The sequence below is a fragment of the Brachionichthys hirsutus genome, chromosome 2 (assembly GCF_040956055.1).
Source record: "Brachionichthys hirsutus isolate HB-005 chromosome 2, CSIRO-AGI_Bhir_v1, whole genome shotgun sequence".
NCBI classification, from domain to species: domain Eukaryota; kingdom Metazoa; phylum Chordata; class Actinopteri; order Lophiiformes; family Brachionichthyidae; genus Brachionichthys; species Brachionichthys hirsutus.
The window spans coordinates 8125706-8143985 of NC_090898.1; the positions used below are offsets into that span (position 1 = coordinate 8125706).

At 48.3% G+C, this 18280-nt stretch overlaps 1 protein-coding gene across 1 annotated transcript in view; it reads left to right on the forward strand.

Moving 5' to 3' along the window:
• Positions 1–5779: 5779 nt before the first annotated feature.
• The window catches only part of samd11 (sterile alpha motif domain containing 11), a gene marked incomplete at its 5' end in the record, with an annotated part of 18863 nt that continues 6362 nt past the window's right edge, over positions 5780–18280 (forward strand). Inside the window, 3 exon segments of the mRNA XM_068752484.1 lie at positions 5780–5876; positions 9104–9268; positions 14724–14880. Of these exon segments, the coding sequence (XP_068608585.1) occupies positions 5780–5876; positions 9104–9268; positions 14724–14880 (419 nt within the window).

The window sequence follows — 18280 nt, forward strand, 5'->3', positions numbered from 1 at the left end:
CAAAGCATAGATTACACAGTGTTTTCTGCATCTGGCCTTTAGAGGGGGGGTATTTGTAATAATTGCGTGTTTATTTTATTTTGTTTGAGATTGGTTCAGTCAAAAATCTGTAAACATTTAACATTCTATACTTTGTAAAAATTTATTACATTTTAATGTTAGATGTTAAAAAAAAGTTAAGTTCAGAATGGTAAAAAGCCTTAGCCTGTTTTTGGAGGTAACTAACTGTTACCTCTGTGGAGTTGGGGCGTCGACTCACTGGACCTCTTGCGATTTTAATTGCAGCCCCCTTCTATAATTCATAGAATGTATATGGGACTGTTCCATGCTGGCTTTTGCCTAAAGGAAAACCGTTTCTACAAAAATGACTCAGCAGGATCGAACACTTCCACACATCTTGTAAAAATGTGTTTACCCCCCCCCCCCCCCCCCCCAATTAACAAGTGAACAAAGGCATCCTTCCTGTCTGTGAAGAACATTGCCGAAGGTCCGACCCTGTTTCCTTCTATACTCGGCCAAAAGCACAACACGCCAAACTCCTCCATGCTCCACGCCCAACGCCTCTACGCCCAACGCCTCCACGCCCAACGCCTCCACGCCCAAAGTCTCCATGCCAAACTCCTCCATACTCCACGCCCTACACCTCCACGCCCAAAGTCTCCATGCCAAACTCCTCCATGCTCCACGCCCTACGCCTCCACGCCCAACGCCTCCACGCCCAACGCCTCCACGCCCAAAGTCTCCACGCCAAACTCCTCCATGCTCCACGCCCTACGCCTCCACGCCCAACGCCTCCACGCCCAACGCCTCCACGCCCAACGCCTCCACGCCCTACGCCTCCACGCCCAACGCCTCCACGCCCAACGCCTCCACGCCCAACGCCTCCACGCCAAACGCCTCCATGCTCCACGCCCAACGCCGCCACGCCCTCTCGTCTGCCTGCTAGATTAATGGTCCATCCTGTGTCGGACGGACGCTGGCGTGTGTCAGACTGCTCACCATCCAGCCCAGCCAATGTCTTAAACCCCGGTTTGCACGGATTTCCACCCAAATAGCGGCCTAATCATCTGCTAAACTTAATGGAGAAATCGGAGCCCTGAGTCGATGGCTTAATGGGGGGGGGGGGGGGGGCATAACGGGCTAGCGGTGGGGGGAGGCAGCTGAAGGAGGAGGAAGTGAGCAGTGTGGCCTGAGCCAGAGGGGGTACAAGACCCCTAAAATCTGTCCGCTTGACTATTAAATGGGGGATTTAACCGGCAGCCTAAGCAGCTCTCGCCGTCTCTGTAAACAAGTCCAATCCGATCAGCCACCGGCTCTAAATCTGTCTGCCAGTGAAATGAGACGCTTGCACGTTCACAAACACACAATTACACACAAATGGCATATAGTTACGTAGGTACGGGCCCACGCAAAAAGAGCACAGGTTCAAATTTGCGTCGAAATAAGACAGGTGGGTGTACGAAGCAGTGGAGCGGTCGGTTGTTGAACTAGGAGACGGTGAATGCAGCCCGCCGTCTGCGACGGTGTGTTTACTCTGCACTGTCTGTCCACTCGCCTTCAGAACCTCCAGCAGAAGTGTTATTAGTCTATCAGTGAAGTATGGAGGACAGACAGGAGAGAAATTAAGGAACGGCGAAAAGAAGAGGGGCGAAAGAACTGCAGTGACGGAAGAAACATTTGGAAAGAGAGAGAGAGAGAGAGAGAGAGAGGAACGAGAGATGAATGAGTGCGGCGGTGTATCAGGGGAGGGCAGGCGGCAGCTATGGCGGCGTATAACTGTGTGCGTGTGTGTGTGTGTGTGTGTGTGCGTGTGTGTGCGTGTGCGTGTGTGTGTGTGTGTGAGGGAAGGGGAAGGGGAAGCAGGCTTGCCCGGTCGTCTCCGCGCCGGAGTGGGCTGTTAATTAAATCTGAGGGACAGACAGGAGGGCTGCCTCCCTCCTTTTATTCCCCCCCCCCCCCCCCCCCCGACCCCCCTCCATCCCTCCCTCCGTCATTCGCTCCCTCGCTCCCCAGCCGCCGGCTATTCGGAGGCTCTGTTAGAGGTGGATGGGAGGGAGGAGGGAGGGAGGGGGACGCGGGCGCCGACGCTGAGCGTCTGGCCGCCTGTGGAGACTGTAAACCGTGAGTCTGCGGTCAGACCGGAGACTCAAACAGGCAGATAAGGTGTTTTTGGACCGCCCCTCCCTCCCTCCCTCCCTCCCTCTCTCTCTCTCTCTCTCTCTCTCTCTCTCTCTCTCCCTCCCTCCCTCTGTTCCTTGCATTCAGGCTCCCAGAGGCAGTTAGAGCCCATCGGTGTGTGTGTGTGTGTGTGTGTGTGTGTGTGAAGCTGCAGCTCAGCCCAGCATGTTTGTGCAAGTCCCCCCCCCCCCCCCAACTGATGAGGATTGCTTTAAAGTATTACTAGCTAGTTATTACACGATTAGCATACAAAGGGCATTCTAAACAAAAACAAACACTTTTGAATTCTGTCATCGAGATGCAAAAAGGGTTGTAAATATTTGAAAATGTGATTTTGTTGCCATGCAGTAATGAAGATTAAATTCGCTGAACACATAAAACATTTGAGTAAATAATGGATAATAATACTGAAAGGGAACCAAACAATTCCTGTTTTTATGTCAGCTCCATTTTGGTGCAAAACACGTCCCTTTATTTCACAAAGGTCAGTGTCAGCTAGTCGGTACCTTTTATTAGATTTAATACCAGACATAGACGGACCGTCTGTCCAGACTATATCTTGTGTAAATTCTAGCTTCGCCAAACTTCAAGCACAAATAAACCATGATGAGTTTACAAATTCTTTTTCTTTTCTTTTTTAGATTTCCATATAAAGATCATTTTAAAGTGACTCTGGAGCTAATTTCATCCATCCATGTTAATTTCATTTTGTTTGACGGACTTTTATTTTAAATATAAACTGTTATCTTTCATCAGAAAATATTTGATCGCTAATTAATTGCTTGTAGCGCTTCTATTAATTCCCCTCTACATGCAGAAAAGGACAAGACTAACGTAGGAGCAATGTTACTGTGTGATCCCCGTCACCCTCCCGCCTCCTCCTTCCCTGCATCTCCGCCCTTTCCCAGCTGCATCGGCTGTAAGCTAATCAATGGCAGGGCTTTCAGGGCCGGCGGAGGCCCCTGCACACGGAGGGAGGGAGGGGGGGGGGGGGGATCAATAAGTTATTAGCACCATTCTGTCAGCTGTAATGTGGAGATTGATCGAGGGCTGTGGCTAGCGGGCCCACCCCACATCCCCGCCTGTCACCCCCACCCCACCCCCCCATCCGCATAGCCCCCCCCCATCCCCTCCCCAGCCTGATAAAGATGACAGATTAACAGAGTAAGAGAGGAATTAAGGAGTCTGGCTGTCTGAGCTGTCACCACGCTCGATAGGACGGCGAGGGGCGAAGACGAGGACCAAAGTTTGAGGGAGGAGCGGAAATCAGAGCTGAAGAAAGAAAGAGGAATGCTGCCCTGCCTGATGGCTCGCCCCGGTGGTGTCACATGAAAGAGGTCCGCTTTAGTTCCTGCTGTGTCCTCTTTCTCAACCTGTCCTTTGGCTTTTCTCTCAGAGGGCAAAACAACAGCGAGGAAGGAGCTGGACTAGCAGGGAGGAGTTTAGGCACAGGCTGGGCCTCGGCTGTTGGTGAGGAACAGCAAAAAAAACCACAGAGCTGTTTCAAAGCAGCTAATAGCTTGAACCCTGCACCTCTTTTGATGGTTGAAATCAGCGCCTTTGAAATATGTGAAACTCCTGACTGCATCGCCGCTAATTCTTCAGTGATATTAATAAGCAGATGATCGGGAAATGCCCCGGTGATCCAACTTGGCTCCAGGAGATGTACGTGGGAGTAAAAGCGTTGGCATAGTTGTTACCCAGAGCTCAGAGGTGGGCATTAAAAAGGAGCGTCTGTGCTCTAAGAAGCCCCGTTTAATTGGCTTTAAAAGCTTTCCGGCCTCAAATCAGTGGCCCTCCGGCGCTCGCTCAGGAGACACAGTGTCTTGAGTGAGGTCGGCTCTAGAGATGACTCAAGTGTGTGTGTGTGTGTGTTTGTTTGATCACGAGTGTGTGTGTTTGGTAGATGCAGGGGTTTAACGAATGAGGCTTCTCTCTCTCTCTCTACTTGTTAATATTCCACCAACAGAATAGATGGAGACTCAAAAACAGGGTACAGTGAATACAGTGACGCTTTTTTGGAAAAGAGGAAAAGCGGAATGAGAGATAATAAAGAATAGAAAAAGTAGAAATGGTAAAAGACAATAAGTGAACGAACACATGTGTGTAGAAGAGCATGTCCATTAGCGCCCCCCCACGGCGTCTCTTTAGGATGGGATAGGCATCCCCTCTCGGCCTGAACCAACATCAAACACCTTCAGCAGCCCAACAGAATCTTCTGAGCCCTGGCTCAACCTCCTTCCGCCCCCCCCCTGCCTGTCTGTGCCTTGTTAGAAAGAAGAAAGAGCGTAAGTTTGGGTGATAGGTTGAGGGTTAAAGGGCAGGCTCCACCTTCGGCCGTCTCTTGATGACTGTCGGAGGGCCCCGTTGCTAAGGTAACAATATTAGGAATAGACATGCGAGCGTGCCAAATGATGTTTGCTTTCGAAGTTGTGCATTTTTTTTTCGTACTTCTTCTTCATCGCTCCTTCGTGCTGTTTACTGTTTACTTGCGGCGCAGATGATGAAAAGTTGCTTTGTTGAAAAAGTGAGTCGGGGGGGAACCAGGAAAGAAAACGCTTCCCCATCCCTAAAAATATGCACAGAGAAGAGAGAACGAGGAGAAGCGGTTGCTGCTCCAGCTTAGCTGTCTGTGTGGCGGAAGAGACGGGGCGAGATAAAGATCAGAGATAGAAATAGAATAAAAAGGAAAGAGAGAGAGAGAGAGAGAGAGAGCTTTTTCCTTCCTTCCTGCCGGCGCTGCGTGGGGTGAGGCGTGCTCTGCATTCCCTCCCTCTCTGATTAGGCCTGTATTGATTTGAGGTGTGTTTGAAGGGGTAGGGTGGGGGGGTAAGAAGGGAGGATAAGAGGGGGAGGAGTCAGTAGGTGGTGCTGTAATTGTACACTAGATGCTCATCTTTGGTGGCAGGGGAGGAAGAATGAGGGTAACAGAGAGGAAGAGGAGGAGGAGGAGGCGGCAGGGAGGATGTTAATGGGCGGAGGCTTTAAAATGCCTAGAGGATGAGGAGAAGCAGAAGGAAGCAGATGGAGGAGTGAAATAGGAAGATCAGCAGTGTTGTTTATGGGAACAGAGCAGCAACGAGAGCGGAGAATGGCTGCTGAAGAGGTGTAAAAACCAAAAATAAATGCACGATGTCCACGTCATTTAGACTGAGAGGAGTTTCTGGAGGAGCTGAGAGGCTCTAATGTTCAGTCAGAAGAGTCTGTGTGCAACATCTGGAAAAAGAGAGAAAGAGCGCTGAAAGCACTGGAGGACAGCCTGTTGGAAGGAGACGCACGGAGACAGGGCCGTCCTCCCTCCGTCTCTCTCTCACACACACACACACAGCTCTGTCATCTATGGCGGTGCAGGCCCTTTCTCTCTTCTGTCAGAACAGGCACATCTCCAGACACCTGTGGCTTGCTTCACTCGCTCCGTTTCCTCTCGTTTCCTCTGCCTATCACTTTTCTTTCTTTTTTGGGTTTTGGGTTTTTCGACCCTCTCCCCAAGCACCGGCTTTCCAAAGCAGCCTCCGTGCACGCATGGAAACGTGTAGCAAAGCGTCAACATCAAAGCCTTCAGTCGTGACTCACTGCTGTCTCTTCCGTCGTACTTGTGTTTACAGATGACCTGCTAGGCAAGAGGAGAAGCTTCTCTCCCAACAGCAGCAGCGAGTGTCCCTCCGACAGCAAGAAGTCGCGCAGCGTATCCCCCAAAGGTAAGGCTGTGCAGGGTGTGTGTGTGTGTGTGTTTGTCAGGAGGACGGAAGCCGCAGTTAATGACGAGAAATGAGGTGGGCTCGGTTTAGCTGCTGGTAGTAAAGTGCTGGTGTGGTGATGGGAATACATGCAGTGTTTGCACAGCCTGCTGGAGGCGGGACTGTTGGTCTTATGTCCTGCTGTCCTGGAAGGTTTAAAGATCAGTTAGTATCAGAGCCCGAAGAAGGAGGACACAAACTAAAAAATGTCTTCAAGATGAGACGGAACAAGGTAAGGTAAGGTAAAGGATTGTTTACGCCAAGTCTTAATCTGCCGTCTTCAAAGTCACGTCTCTCCAAAAGGGTCCACAGCGACTTCTCTTCGCATGTACAATCCCCCAGATCGGCCTGATGCATCGATAATGGCCTGTATAGATCGGGAAGCAGATTCCTAAGAAACTCTTCATGGGTTCCTGCTCATCTGCTTTCGATATTGCATCAGCACAACATAAATATCGGGGCTTAACGAGCCACATGACAAGACAATGTCGCCCTTGAGGCTTTAAAACGTCCCCTGAAACTAGTTGACTGGCACGGAGCCAGTACGGCCACAGGGCCCGCCCCTCCGGGCTCAGGAGGACGACTTCCTGTCTGATACATTATACAGCAGGCAAAAGCCAAGGGCAGCGCACATCACATCCAGTCTCCTCTCAGGAGACGCCTGCACGTGCACGCACGCACGCGCACACACACACTTTTACAGTAGCATTTCAAACAATGTGTCCGTCGACATCCACATGCTTCCAGCCGCCCTTTACGTTGGCAGTGATGTTATGTAATACAAGAAGTCAGTGAAGAATCAACAGTTTCCACAACAACCCAAAAACACACAACTGAGCTTGTTTTGAATGAAAAGACAGAATGATCGTCTTTGTCATGTCAGGGTGGCTCTTAGACCTATTTCTGGACATTTAATTCCTATCTTAAAGCTACGAAGTATAAAATCCGCACAAATACTCAATATTACACATTTTATACACAAATTCTGTGCATAAAATAGATGGGATACTTACATGCCTGTGGGTGTCAGATTGCAGGCCGCAGCATAGGTCCTTTAGTGACCTTTGCCCTCTGAGTGACCTTTGACAGACAGCAGCCCGCCGGCAGCTTCCCTCTCCACATCGAGTTCTGGCCGTCACACTTATGCATAGACACATCCCAGCTTCTGAAAGATGCATGGCTGTGTGTGTGTGTGTTCCCTGTTTTGGGACACACACACATATGCCTTATGTCTTTTTATTTTGACTGCATGCTTAGGTTTATGGATCGTAGAACAAACTCTGCACACGTCTTTCTTCTATTCCTGTGTATTTGCATAAAGATTAAAATACAACTTTTTATGTATAAATATATAAATATATACATTTTACCTCATTCCTCTGATGGAATGTTTGTGAATGAAATATGCACTTGTTTTCTGTTTAAAAAGCATGGCCTACATGAACCCTGGTTATTTTACTGTTAATGACGGTAAACAGTTTCTATTTCACCACATTTTAATGTATTGTTACATTTTTTGACACTTTGTCATTTTTGAAATGCCTTGAATGTCATAAATTATTAAACTTACTGAATTGCTTTATTCATTTCTATAAAATAACTACCGTACATTGTTTGCTTTTATTAATATAAGATGGAAATGGATGGAAATGAGTGTAGAGTACACATAAACCTCAAATACTGAAACCGGCTGAATCGCAGAATCTTGACCAGGCAACGATGAATCCAGATGCATCATGGGAAGGGAGCTAATCAAATCATATCGCGTCGAAGGTTTTAACAGATGCATCTCGAATGAATCGGATCGTGACAAGTGTGTCGAGATACGAATCGATTCGGAGTCCAGACATTCCCTTCCCTGTTTATAGAAGGGCATTTAAGACATTTCAAAACGCCGGTGATCCTTTGGCCACACCCAGATCGAGACTGTGCACCTGCAAGTCTCTCTCCATGTGTGTCGCACCTGTGTTTCTTTCTGTGTGCAAAGTCGGCACTACTGACTCTCTCTCTCTCTCTCTCTCTCCACATGCGCCCCCGCCCACTGTGTTTAGAGAGCCAAAAAACTTTAGACAGGCACAGATTCATTGTGCGCACACCTAAACACACGCACACGCACACAAACACTCTTGAGGACGCTGGCTGGATTAGCTGGAGCTTGGTGGTGGAGACAGAGATGTTTGCATCCTCACTTCCGCCCCCCCACCACCACCACCTCCGCTCCTCAGCACCACTCCTGCTCGCCTGCCTGGGGCCAGGCTCAGGTTTCAATAAGAATTAGGGTGGTAAAAATAACCCCTGCTTTCTTCTCCTTATCCCTCCTCCTCCTCCTTTTCTTTCTCCTTCTTCTAACTCCCCAACCACCTGCCCCTGCATCCCCCCCCACCCTTACCTTAGATCATGTTACTATTGACAGAGCGAGGGAGGAGGGAGGTCAGAGAGAGATTAAGTGTGAGGGTTGACAGCTAGAAAGATATCACACACCACATCATCTTAAACATGGTAAAGCTGCACAACACGGCACACACACACACACACACACACACACACACACACACACACACACACGCACACACACTGTGGAACAGGCTATATATTTTCTTTGTTTCATTGATTGATACTTCTTCATCCAAAATATTCATGTGTATAAATTTAATTCTGGTAGACTCTGGTTTGTGTTCGCAGCCGTCCAATTTGTAAAGTGTCCTTCTTTTAAAATAAAAGCATAATTTTATTTAATTTTATCCCAAAATGAGGCCATCTCAATCGTCACATTTACAAAATGTGACAGAAAGGCTGTCCCTCCTTTCAAACCTGTGAACCTGTAGTCACCCCAGATGGCTGAAAATGACTCTAAACAGATTTAAATTACTTGTAAACACACACACTAGTGGCTGAGAAGCATTGAGTTAGCCCTGGCCTCAGAAATGCATCATTTTCTGTATTGAACCCTTACCCTTAATACTGCCTGGTAAATGTGCTTGAGGGACATTCCTCAGAATCCCGACTGACATGAAGATGAATGTGTTTAAAAACACAAGGTAGAGATTTGATTACATGATGGAAAGTTCAGTTTATGACTTTAAATCTATAGCAAGCCTAATTTATTAGTGGAACTCACGCTGGTATTTATTCCCTAATGAGTCGGGTATTGACAGCCATTTGCGTAATCGTCTGCTTCCTCCTTTCAGAGAACTCCCAGAGCCCCGTGGTGGAGGCGGGCAGCAGCCACGAGCACATGGGCCCCGAAGAGCACTACAGACGCATGATGTCAGCACTCAGTGAGCAAGGATCCTACGAGGAGCAGCAGCAAAGGCTCTTCCAGCTGGCCAGCAGCATGGGCCTGCCCGGCCATGGTCAGTCCACTGTGTGTGTGTGTGTGTGTGTGTGTGTGTGTGTCAGTCATTTGTCATTTAAATATCTCAGACGTATCATTTTACTGCTGATTTTTGCATTCAGAACAGTGTTTCCCACTCGTGAAAGTGCTATTGCTTCTTTCCCTTTAGTCGATTCTTCGTTTTGAAGCCACTTCAAAATAACGTTGAAGAAACTTGAGAGTTGGTTTAAACGTTCTTTTGGAAGCTCTTTGATAAGGGAAAAAAAAAACCTTCTTCCATCACCTGCAGTGCGATGCAGTGCTGCTTCTTCGCCCGGGTGCAGCGCCGCGTTCGGGGCACCGTGTTAAAGCGTGCCACAAACCTCAGCCCTGGAGACGGCTGACGTTTCCATTCGTGGTGCTTGGCCCACCCAGTGTCAGAATGTCATTCTGGGTGATTTCTGACCACCGTGGCTCCCCGTTGTTAAAAACACTCACGAACCGTCGAATGCATCAACGCCGCAATTGATCCGAGAGCTCTCATTGGCTGCCTGCCAACCTTCTAAATCTCCCACTCCCTGGAAACTAACAGCGTGTCCTACTTTTTCTGTTTTTACAGACACATAAAATGTACTGGTTTGAGTTAAAGAAAATGAAAATGAGAAAAGTTCCTTCATTTGTGCTTTATAAGTGCGCTTTAAATTAATTTCACCGTGCCGGCCTTTAAATGTTAACCTATTGCTGAAATTTTTGCAAGGAATGTAACGTTAAGTCTTTATTAGCTCTTTGGCTGTAGCATAAATCCAATCGATGCCTTCTTCGAATTGTAGTTTCAGCTACTTTTATTTTGATTTGATTAGTAATGATTTTTAATTGCAGGTTGCAAATCTAGGGGGCGAAACCTATAAACACTGTAATTGCCTTTTCCCCGTGTCTTGGAAGAGTTAGGAGCAAGATGCGGCGCGTTGTGGGAGCTTTATGGCCCAGGGTGCCGTCTGATCGCTCGCTTCCTTTCCCAGAAGCCTTGCTGGTATGAGGCAGATGCTTTGGCACATTACAGACACACTCCCACTTCACTCCTTCATTCCAAATTGTTTGATAGTTTCCACACTATCCTCTACTCTCCACACATGCATTCTTCTTACAAGCTGCACTTAAAAAAGCATTTTATGTGCAGAAGAAGAAGAAGAGGACATGAAGAGGATCCAAAAGTTGTAGTGAAAAAAAAAAAAAACTAGAGGAAATGGGAAATGTGGAAGGACGAGCTGTAAAGGGAAAGAGAATAAATAACCTTCCTTGGAGTAAGAATAAAAATCAACAGCTTTGCAGTTATTAATGATGCACAGGTCACACACTTAAATTCAACTTCTATTTTAAAACACAACTTCATGGTAAGATTTCCCTGCAGCAACATGCGTGCTCACAACCACTGTTGTGTTTGTGAGCATCAAATCCTCTAAGCGGATGAGGAGCCACGGGCATCACAGGCTTTGCCAGCGTTCCCTGACAGCCAAGCCTTTGGCGTGGCTAATATTCCTTTTCCTCCACACCTGGCAACTTCCTCCATCTATCGCTCCGACTACTTACAAGTTTTTGAAAACTTATTTTATGCACGTCTTCTCATTCTCCATCGGCGGTTGGAGCGTATTGGGAGACGAGCACTGCATCGGACAGGCCCTTATGTGAGACAGAGGGGACGGCTGCTTTATTTTTGGTCTCCTGAGGGGTTGGTGTGAATCACTTCAGCAATAACCCCTTGACATTGGGCCCTGGGCCCTGGGCCCCTGTGACCCCGCAACAACCCACCTGCCCAGCACCGCCAGCCTCTCTCCAATACATCTCCATCACAAGCGCCGCTTTTATACCCCTTCCTCCTCCATCGCCTCCTCCTTTTCCTTACCCCCACCTCCATCTTTCCTTTTAGCCTTGGTCCCCGCAGAGCATCCTTTCATGTGTTTGAAGTGTAGGGCACAGAAAATTAAAGCGTGTGTGTGTGTGTGTGTGTGGAAGAGGCAGCGGTGAGGAGGAACTCTTGTGTGTGGATGTGTCTTTGAATGCGTAGATGCAAGGTGTTGTTTGAGAGGTTCTCTCTGGACCTGATGGGCAAAAGAGTAGGAAAGGAGGGGAGGATGGGAGGAATTGGGGGTGGAGGGGCAGGAGAAATGGCCAGGAGGGCTTTCCTTCCCTCTTCAAATGATGAAAGGAGAGTGGGGGAGAGAGAAAGGGAAATTCAGATGAAAGTGAAGGTAGGGAAGGGATGGAAGGGCGGTGCTTCTGTTTTGTATCCTTTACTTTAGTTTGTGAAGCTGGAGATGAGCTTATCTCCATCATCATCATCATCATCATCATCATCATCCTAAAGATCCTGAAAACTCCGGCCCCATACGTGACATTCCGTGTGACAAGCTCATCACATATTTACTGCAGGCTAAGCCCATGCTACTGGATGAATACCTTTTTTCTGAAAATACTTCATTTTTTGGTGCACGGCGGGCTTTGGCAGATGGATGTCTGCTTTTGTGTACCTGCCAGTCCACCAAATCCATCACGAGGCCGGCCGAGCTGCATCAGCGCTGCACTCCTCTGCATTCTCATACCGAGAAAACCCCGGCTTACCCAAAGGGATTCTGGCCCAACTCCAGAAATGATGGCGGGGAGCAAAAAATGGAACGGCACAAAAGAGAGATAAGTGGGATGGGTCTGAGTGTTAAACTGGGACCTCCCAAAATAACTCATGCAAAGGGGCGATGTGCACGTTTGTGTGTCAGAGGGACTCTCCCATGTATTCCAGCAGCTGAAACACCACGAGGACAACGAATTCTGAGTCTCTGCCTACTGTGTGTCACTGTGCACACACACTCACTGACACACACACACACACACTCACCCACACACACAATGGTAGAGCCCCAGGTGACCCTTATCTTCAGAGCTCACATGAAAGAGAATGAGAGTAAAAGATAAAGAACAAAATATGGGACCTAGCATTGGAGTGAAGTTTTGCATGATGGACAGGATAGAAACGGAATGGAATAAGAGCGGAAATAGAAGATACAACACCGAAATCATCAAAATAAATTAACATTTTCAGTTTTATACAGCTCGTCTTGGTTTAAAGGGCCAGTACATGATAAAATCCAGTCCCCTATAGCTCCTTTGACGGCTCAGATAATAGAATTTTAAAGCAATTTCCACAAGATTTTACAAATTATATATATTTGACTAATATTAAATAATAAAAATAAAATAAAAGCAAAAATAGATTCAAGCAGCAAAACTTTCTGTTAAAATGTGACCCCAAAGTACACACAGTTTGTCAAGTTACTAATCCTCGTATTAATCAGTGAGTGGAAGCAGTCTGATGAAGTCTGGTAAAATGCTCTCAGTGTTCTAATGAATGATGAAACCGAGTTGCATTCTGGGAAGAATAGGTCCCAGTGGTTTCACACCTCCACCTTGATTAGCGAGAGTCTCTTGTGTGTTCCACATTTAGGCTGCATCATAATCAGGATGTCCCAAGTTCTGCTTCATCGATTCGCCTTTTATATAATCTGTTACATTCGGGCCCCTAAACTTTGGGAGTGTAATCCTAAATTACCGGAGTTCCCCTTTTACTCACCCAGTCATTCTCAATAATTGTTGAGGTGGGAGTGTTCCCACAGGAAACTCACAAAGTCCACCTCCACCCCCCTGTCACCGCTGCACTATGTATGCAAGTGCATGACAGATTTTTGTGTGCGTACTCCGGGGCTCCAGTTACTCCTGATCCCTTGCTTATCTCTCATCCCCCCCTTCCCCCTACCCACACACACCCTTGTCTGCCGCCAGTTGAGTCCCCTGTGGCCTGGCGCAGCAAACAGATCGATACACCGGAGCTAGGCCGCATTAATATCTGTCGCTTCACCCCCCCACCGAGGCGCCCGCTTAACTGCTTTAGTGCGCGCGCACACACACGCGCACACACGCACACACACACAGAGTCAGGGACTTACATGCAAGCGCCTAAATCACACAAGACACACAGAAACACACGTCACACCCATACTGGCGGCGGAAATGGCCCCGAGCTCCCACGGGATCTGTCTAATTAAAAAAGAGGGGATGGGGTGGGGGAGGTGGCAGAGGGGTGAAAGAGGATAGATAGAGGCGGAGGGAGGGAGGAGAGAGAGAGAGAGAGAGAGAGAGAGAGGGAGAGGGAGAGGGAGGGAGCGCAGGATGGATTTTTCTCTCATTAGAAGCCATGTCTCCTGGTGTGGCCTGGTCTGGCTGATAATGATGAGGCCTCTTTTGCAAGGGTGAGAGACAACCGAGGCTACTGAGGGAGAGCGAGGGTTAGAGGCGATGAGGGAACAGCGAGCCGGAATGAGGCGACGGTGGAGGGCGGAAGGTGCAGAGATGGCATGCGCAGATAGAGGGGAAAGTCGTGCTGGTGGAGGTTGGGAAGGGTGAAAACGGCTCTGCCCACGATGTGTGAAGTCGCTTTTTGCTTGTTGTACAAAAACACACACTGGCTACTATTTATCCTTCATCTCACGCCTCCTTCTGTGCTGTGTTTCCTGCTTTTTCATCTTTCCTCTTCCGCCTCTTAATTCCTCACACCTGCACCTTTTTTGTGTGCCTTTGTGTGCGTCCATATGGATGCAACATGGCGATTAGCCAATGCATGAGTCATTTAATGAGGGATGTGCTGAGTGGAGTTTTGGATTAGCCATAGATCCACACAGCCCTCAGAACAATAAGCAGCTCTTTACCTCCGCCGAGGTGGCGGCTACTTAATCACCGGTGGTCTGTCTGTCTGTCGGTCTGACCTTTAGCAACATAACTCAAAAGGTTATGGACGGATCTTGATGACATTTTCAGGAAATGTTGGAAATGTTACCAGGAACAGTTGAATAAATTATGGTGATAATCCAGAAGAGATCCTGGATTATGGATCACATTGAAATTTACCTTAACATTGCAGTCAATGGAGCTTCAAAAGTTGTTCGTGAATATCTTGGTAGATTGTTGAGCGATGTTTCTGGAATGTGACACAATCGTGTAGGGTGGGGGTCTCTATCTCGCCACCAAATTCTAGCCAGATCAAATCCGGATTGCGGATAATGTTGCGATTTATTTCCAAAAATAGGGGTACACATTGCGTTTAGCAGGATTACGGAAAAATCTGAAGATCCTGAGATCCCATCAAATGTTCCCAATTATTTCTAATGCTTTATAGTATGCCTCACTTTTGTCATTTTACCCTGAAAACTTGTGATGTTCAGACTTACATCTTAAGTTTCTACTTGAACTTTTCCTCAAAAGATCATTAATCTTAATTTCTTTGCTTAAACTATGCTCAATGTAAAACATTTCATTTGTTGCTACCCCCCCCCCCCCCCCCCATCTCCCCTTGGAGCCTGTATTTTCCTTCTCCTTTGCCTCCGTTATTAATCCTTCATCATCTTTGTATAATGACTCGATCTTCTCATATCTGCATTCCCTCTCTTATTCAGACATACTGCGTGCTCGCCAAGAAGCGTTGGCGGCGGCGGCGGCGAGGAATCCCGCCGCCTTAGAGGCTCACCTGCCGTCTGCGGGCAGCTCATCTTCATCCAGCCAGAGACGCAAGCAGGGTCTACCGCAGCACCGCGATGCACATTACACCGACAGGTGAGACACGGATGCTAAACACACACACATGTCCTCATCGGCCGGTACTTAGCTGTCGGAATGGCACCGCTGCCCTGCTTTTGGTAGCAGCATTATTCCCCCACACACACACACATTGACACATGCTGCATAAGAAGCCTCGGTAGATTTGAGGATAATATCACGTTCACAATGAGCATGTGATTATTAATGTATCAAAAAAACAACTTGACAACAAGAGACCGAGTTGAAAGCAGATTTCATCAGCTGCCGGGCTGCGTCGCCACATCACGACTCGCTCTTTTAATTCTAAAACTTGCTCAGCAAGCTCGGAGCTCATTTGTGGCTTTATAGCTTGCTGCAGTGCACGTGTGTACGACTCTGGTGTGTACATACGTGCATCTCCACATACATGGCCAAACGAAGTATCCAATAACCTCCTGGCTGCCGCTGTTGAGCCGCACGCCTGCATTCCTCCCCCCCCTCCTCCCCCCCCCTCCAGCACTGGCCCCGGCGCCTCCCAAACAAAGCTGGGGGCAGCGGGAGTGGGCGGGTAATTGCTTGTCGATTATTTATGTGGCGCGGAGAGAGGCGGGGGATCGATAATGGGCCGGCGGTGCAGCAGCAGGGAGGGGTGTGTGTGTGTGTGTGTGTGTGTGTGTCTGTGTGTGTGCGTGTGACAGAGAAGGTGTTGGCGAGGGGTAGGGGTGGGCATGTAAGCAGGAAGCAGAGCAGCTCGGCACTATGTGGTGCAGCTCTGGGAGGCTGCGGGGGTGTTTATATCGTTTGTGTGTGTGTGTGTGTGTGTGTGTGTGTGTATGCGTGCTCATCTGTGCAAACTGATGTCTGATACATTGAGAGTGTGTGTGTGCATGAGACAGGGAGGCCAGCAGTGTGAATGTAGCCACTGAGCCGCGGCTGCTCACCAACAGCACAATGTAATTAGCCACCCAGGACCGGGGAGGGTTAACTAGGCCACGCCCTCCCTCCATCCCTCCATCCCTACGTAACGCTGTCCCCGTTTACCTCCACTGCCTCCTTTTCAAGCATTTCTCTCTCAATGTGTTGTTGTTGTTGTTTTAATGAATGAAAAGGGCAGCATATTGAAGTGACCCTTTCTTCACTTGTTCCATTGTTGGAATGGGAGACTGCAAGAGGAAAAGGAAAACGACAAGGAATGATGCAAGCCCTGCACGGTATTACACCTGTGCAGACTCATTTGCACATTCATTATTGGGCTAGAAATCAAAGTGAATATTCTTTTAGTCAGGGCTGGGTTTTTTTTTCATCCCTCGCCACGAGAGAAGTGAGAAGGAGAAATGGCTCCTGTTCGTTAGCTGTCACGTTTCGGTTTCAGACCTCAACTCAAAAAGTGTCGTACTTTTCCACAAACCTTTCTACAAGCAACAATCAAATATTGTGCTGCTGCTATTTCCTTGTTTGTGTTATTCTTCTGTTTTTGTGGATACACTGAATTTGAGTCTTTTGATATTTTGGGAATTTCCAACATTTAATCCTGTTTTTATTTGTTCGGTTGAGGATTAGTATTTCATTTCTTTTCTGACTGTCTATCCTGTTTAACACTTACGAGCAGAAAGTCCTTTGTGGACGACAAATTCCTCAATACATGGCAGCAGGGAAGCTTCTCTGTGTTTTAATCTGATCATGCAGTGTCTAGAAAATACAACATAAATATGTTTCTTTGCTCTCAAGAACTGGCCTGCATGGAGGACTGACCCCTTCCAAAAATCTTTGGGGTGAACTAAATTGCAGACTAAATCCACAAGGCCTTTATCGGCCAGCAACAGAGCCAGATTAATTAACGCTCTTGTGACTGAAAGGGAGCAAATGGGATCCGTAAATCCTTCACAGAAGGGTGGAGCCTGTTAGAGCAACATGGTATTGCCCATATGTTCAAAAAAAGAGCTTTCTAACAATCTGGTGTGTTGTCCAAATACTTTTGGCCATGTGTGCGCCTGGTCTGGACCCCCCCCCCCCCCCCCCCCCCCAAGAACATGCCATCAAGAGATCTGAGACCGGAACGAGTGCCAAGTAAAGGGAAAATTAAAGTCCGGATAACTGGAATGTAAAACCAAAAATATGGGCTGAGGAAGTGAGGAAGCCCCCCCCCCCCCTCCTCCATGACTCACCTTTCCATCGACCTCTCATCATTGATTATCTGGGGCCCATTAGGGCCTATTGTTAAAAACAAATCATTAGGGCCGCTCGATGGGCTCAGAGCCTGGCGCTCCATTTGTCTGGCCTTAAATGGCACTAAGCTCACCAAGCATCTGCAAGCCAAATAAGGGAGGAACGGAGAAAAGCAAAGAGAAAGACAGGAAGTGCGAAACACGGGGTTTAAAACGGGGATGAAGAGAGACGAGCAAAAGAGAAGAAGAGCAAAGATGGCAGGAGGACAAAGTGACGGAGCGAGAGAGATATGAACCAAAATAGGGATTGAAGAGGAGATTGAGGGTGTGAGATAAGGGGGAGGGAGGGAGGGAGAGAGAGCGAGCGAGCTAGAGGGCGAGAGAGAGCGAGCGTGGAGGGAGCCTCATCCATTTTAATGAGCTTCCTGTGTAAATGTGTTCCTGCGGAGACGGAGCCGAGGGCGGCCGCGCGGCGCTCCTAATCCCCCCACGCTCCCGTCATTAAGGGCAGCCCTGTCACACACACACACACACAGCCTGGGCTGTGGGATGGGGCCGCTGTCGCCACTCTGACAGGTCGTCACACACCAGTAAATTCCCCAGAGAGAGAAAGAGGGAGGGAGAGAGGAAGAGAGTGAAAGAGACAGAGGGAGGCAGAGCGAGTGAGAGAGAGAGAGAGAGAGAGAGAGAGAGAGAGAGAGAGGCTCCACTGAAATAGTTGTTAACGAAGACGAGAGATTATCTGCCGTCTAGTCTCATGCAGAAACGAGGTGTGTTTACCGTGTCTTTTTTATAGCATGTTAGTGGTTTGCCAACAAGATGGACAGGTAGTCTTTAAACCACACACACACGCACACACACACACACACACACACACACACACAGACACCCCCCTGAAAAAACAACTAATGTCTGCCACTCCTCCCTTATAAAATGAAGAAGAGATGGAGGAAGGGAGTGGAGGGTCAGACACGCACTCTGTCTGCCTCTCTCTCTCCCTCTCCCTCTCCCCCTCCCTCTCTCTCTCCCTCTCCCTCCCCCCCTCCCTCTCTCTCTCCCTCTGTGATTAGGCCTCATTATGGCGGCGCAGACGCCTGGCAGCTCCAGTCATGCAGCTTTAATTGACCGTTATTCATCTGCGGGCTAACGCTCGGCGTGGATAGGCGGTGCTAGGAGAGGGAAGAAGGGAAGGAATGGGGGGGGGTCGGCATTCGCAGGCCATGATGGAGGTGGATACGAGTCTTGTGGGCGCCTTAGCGTGGCCTAGTGGA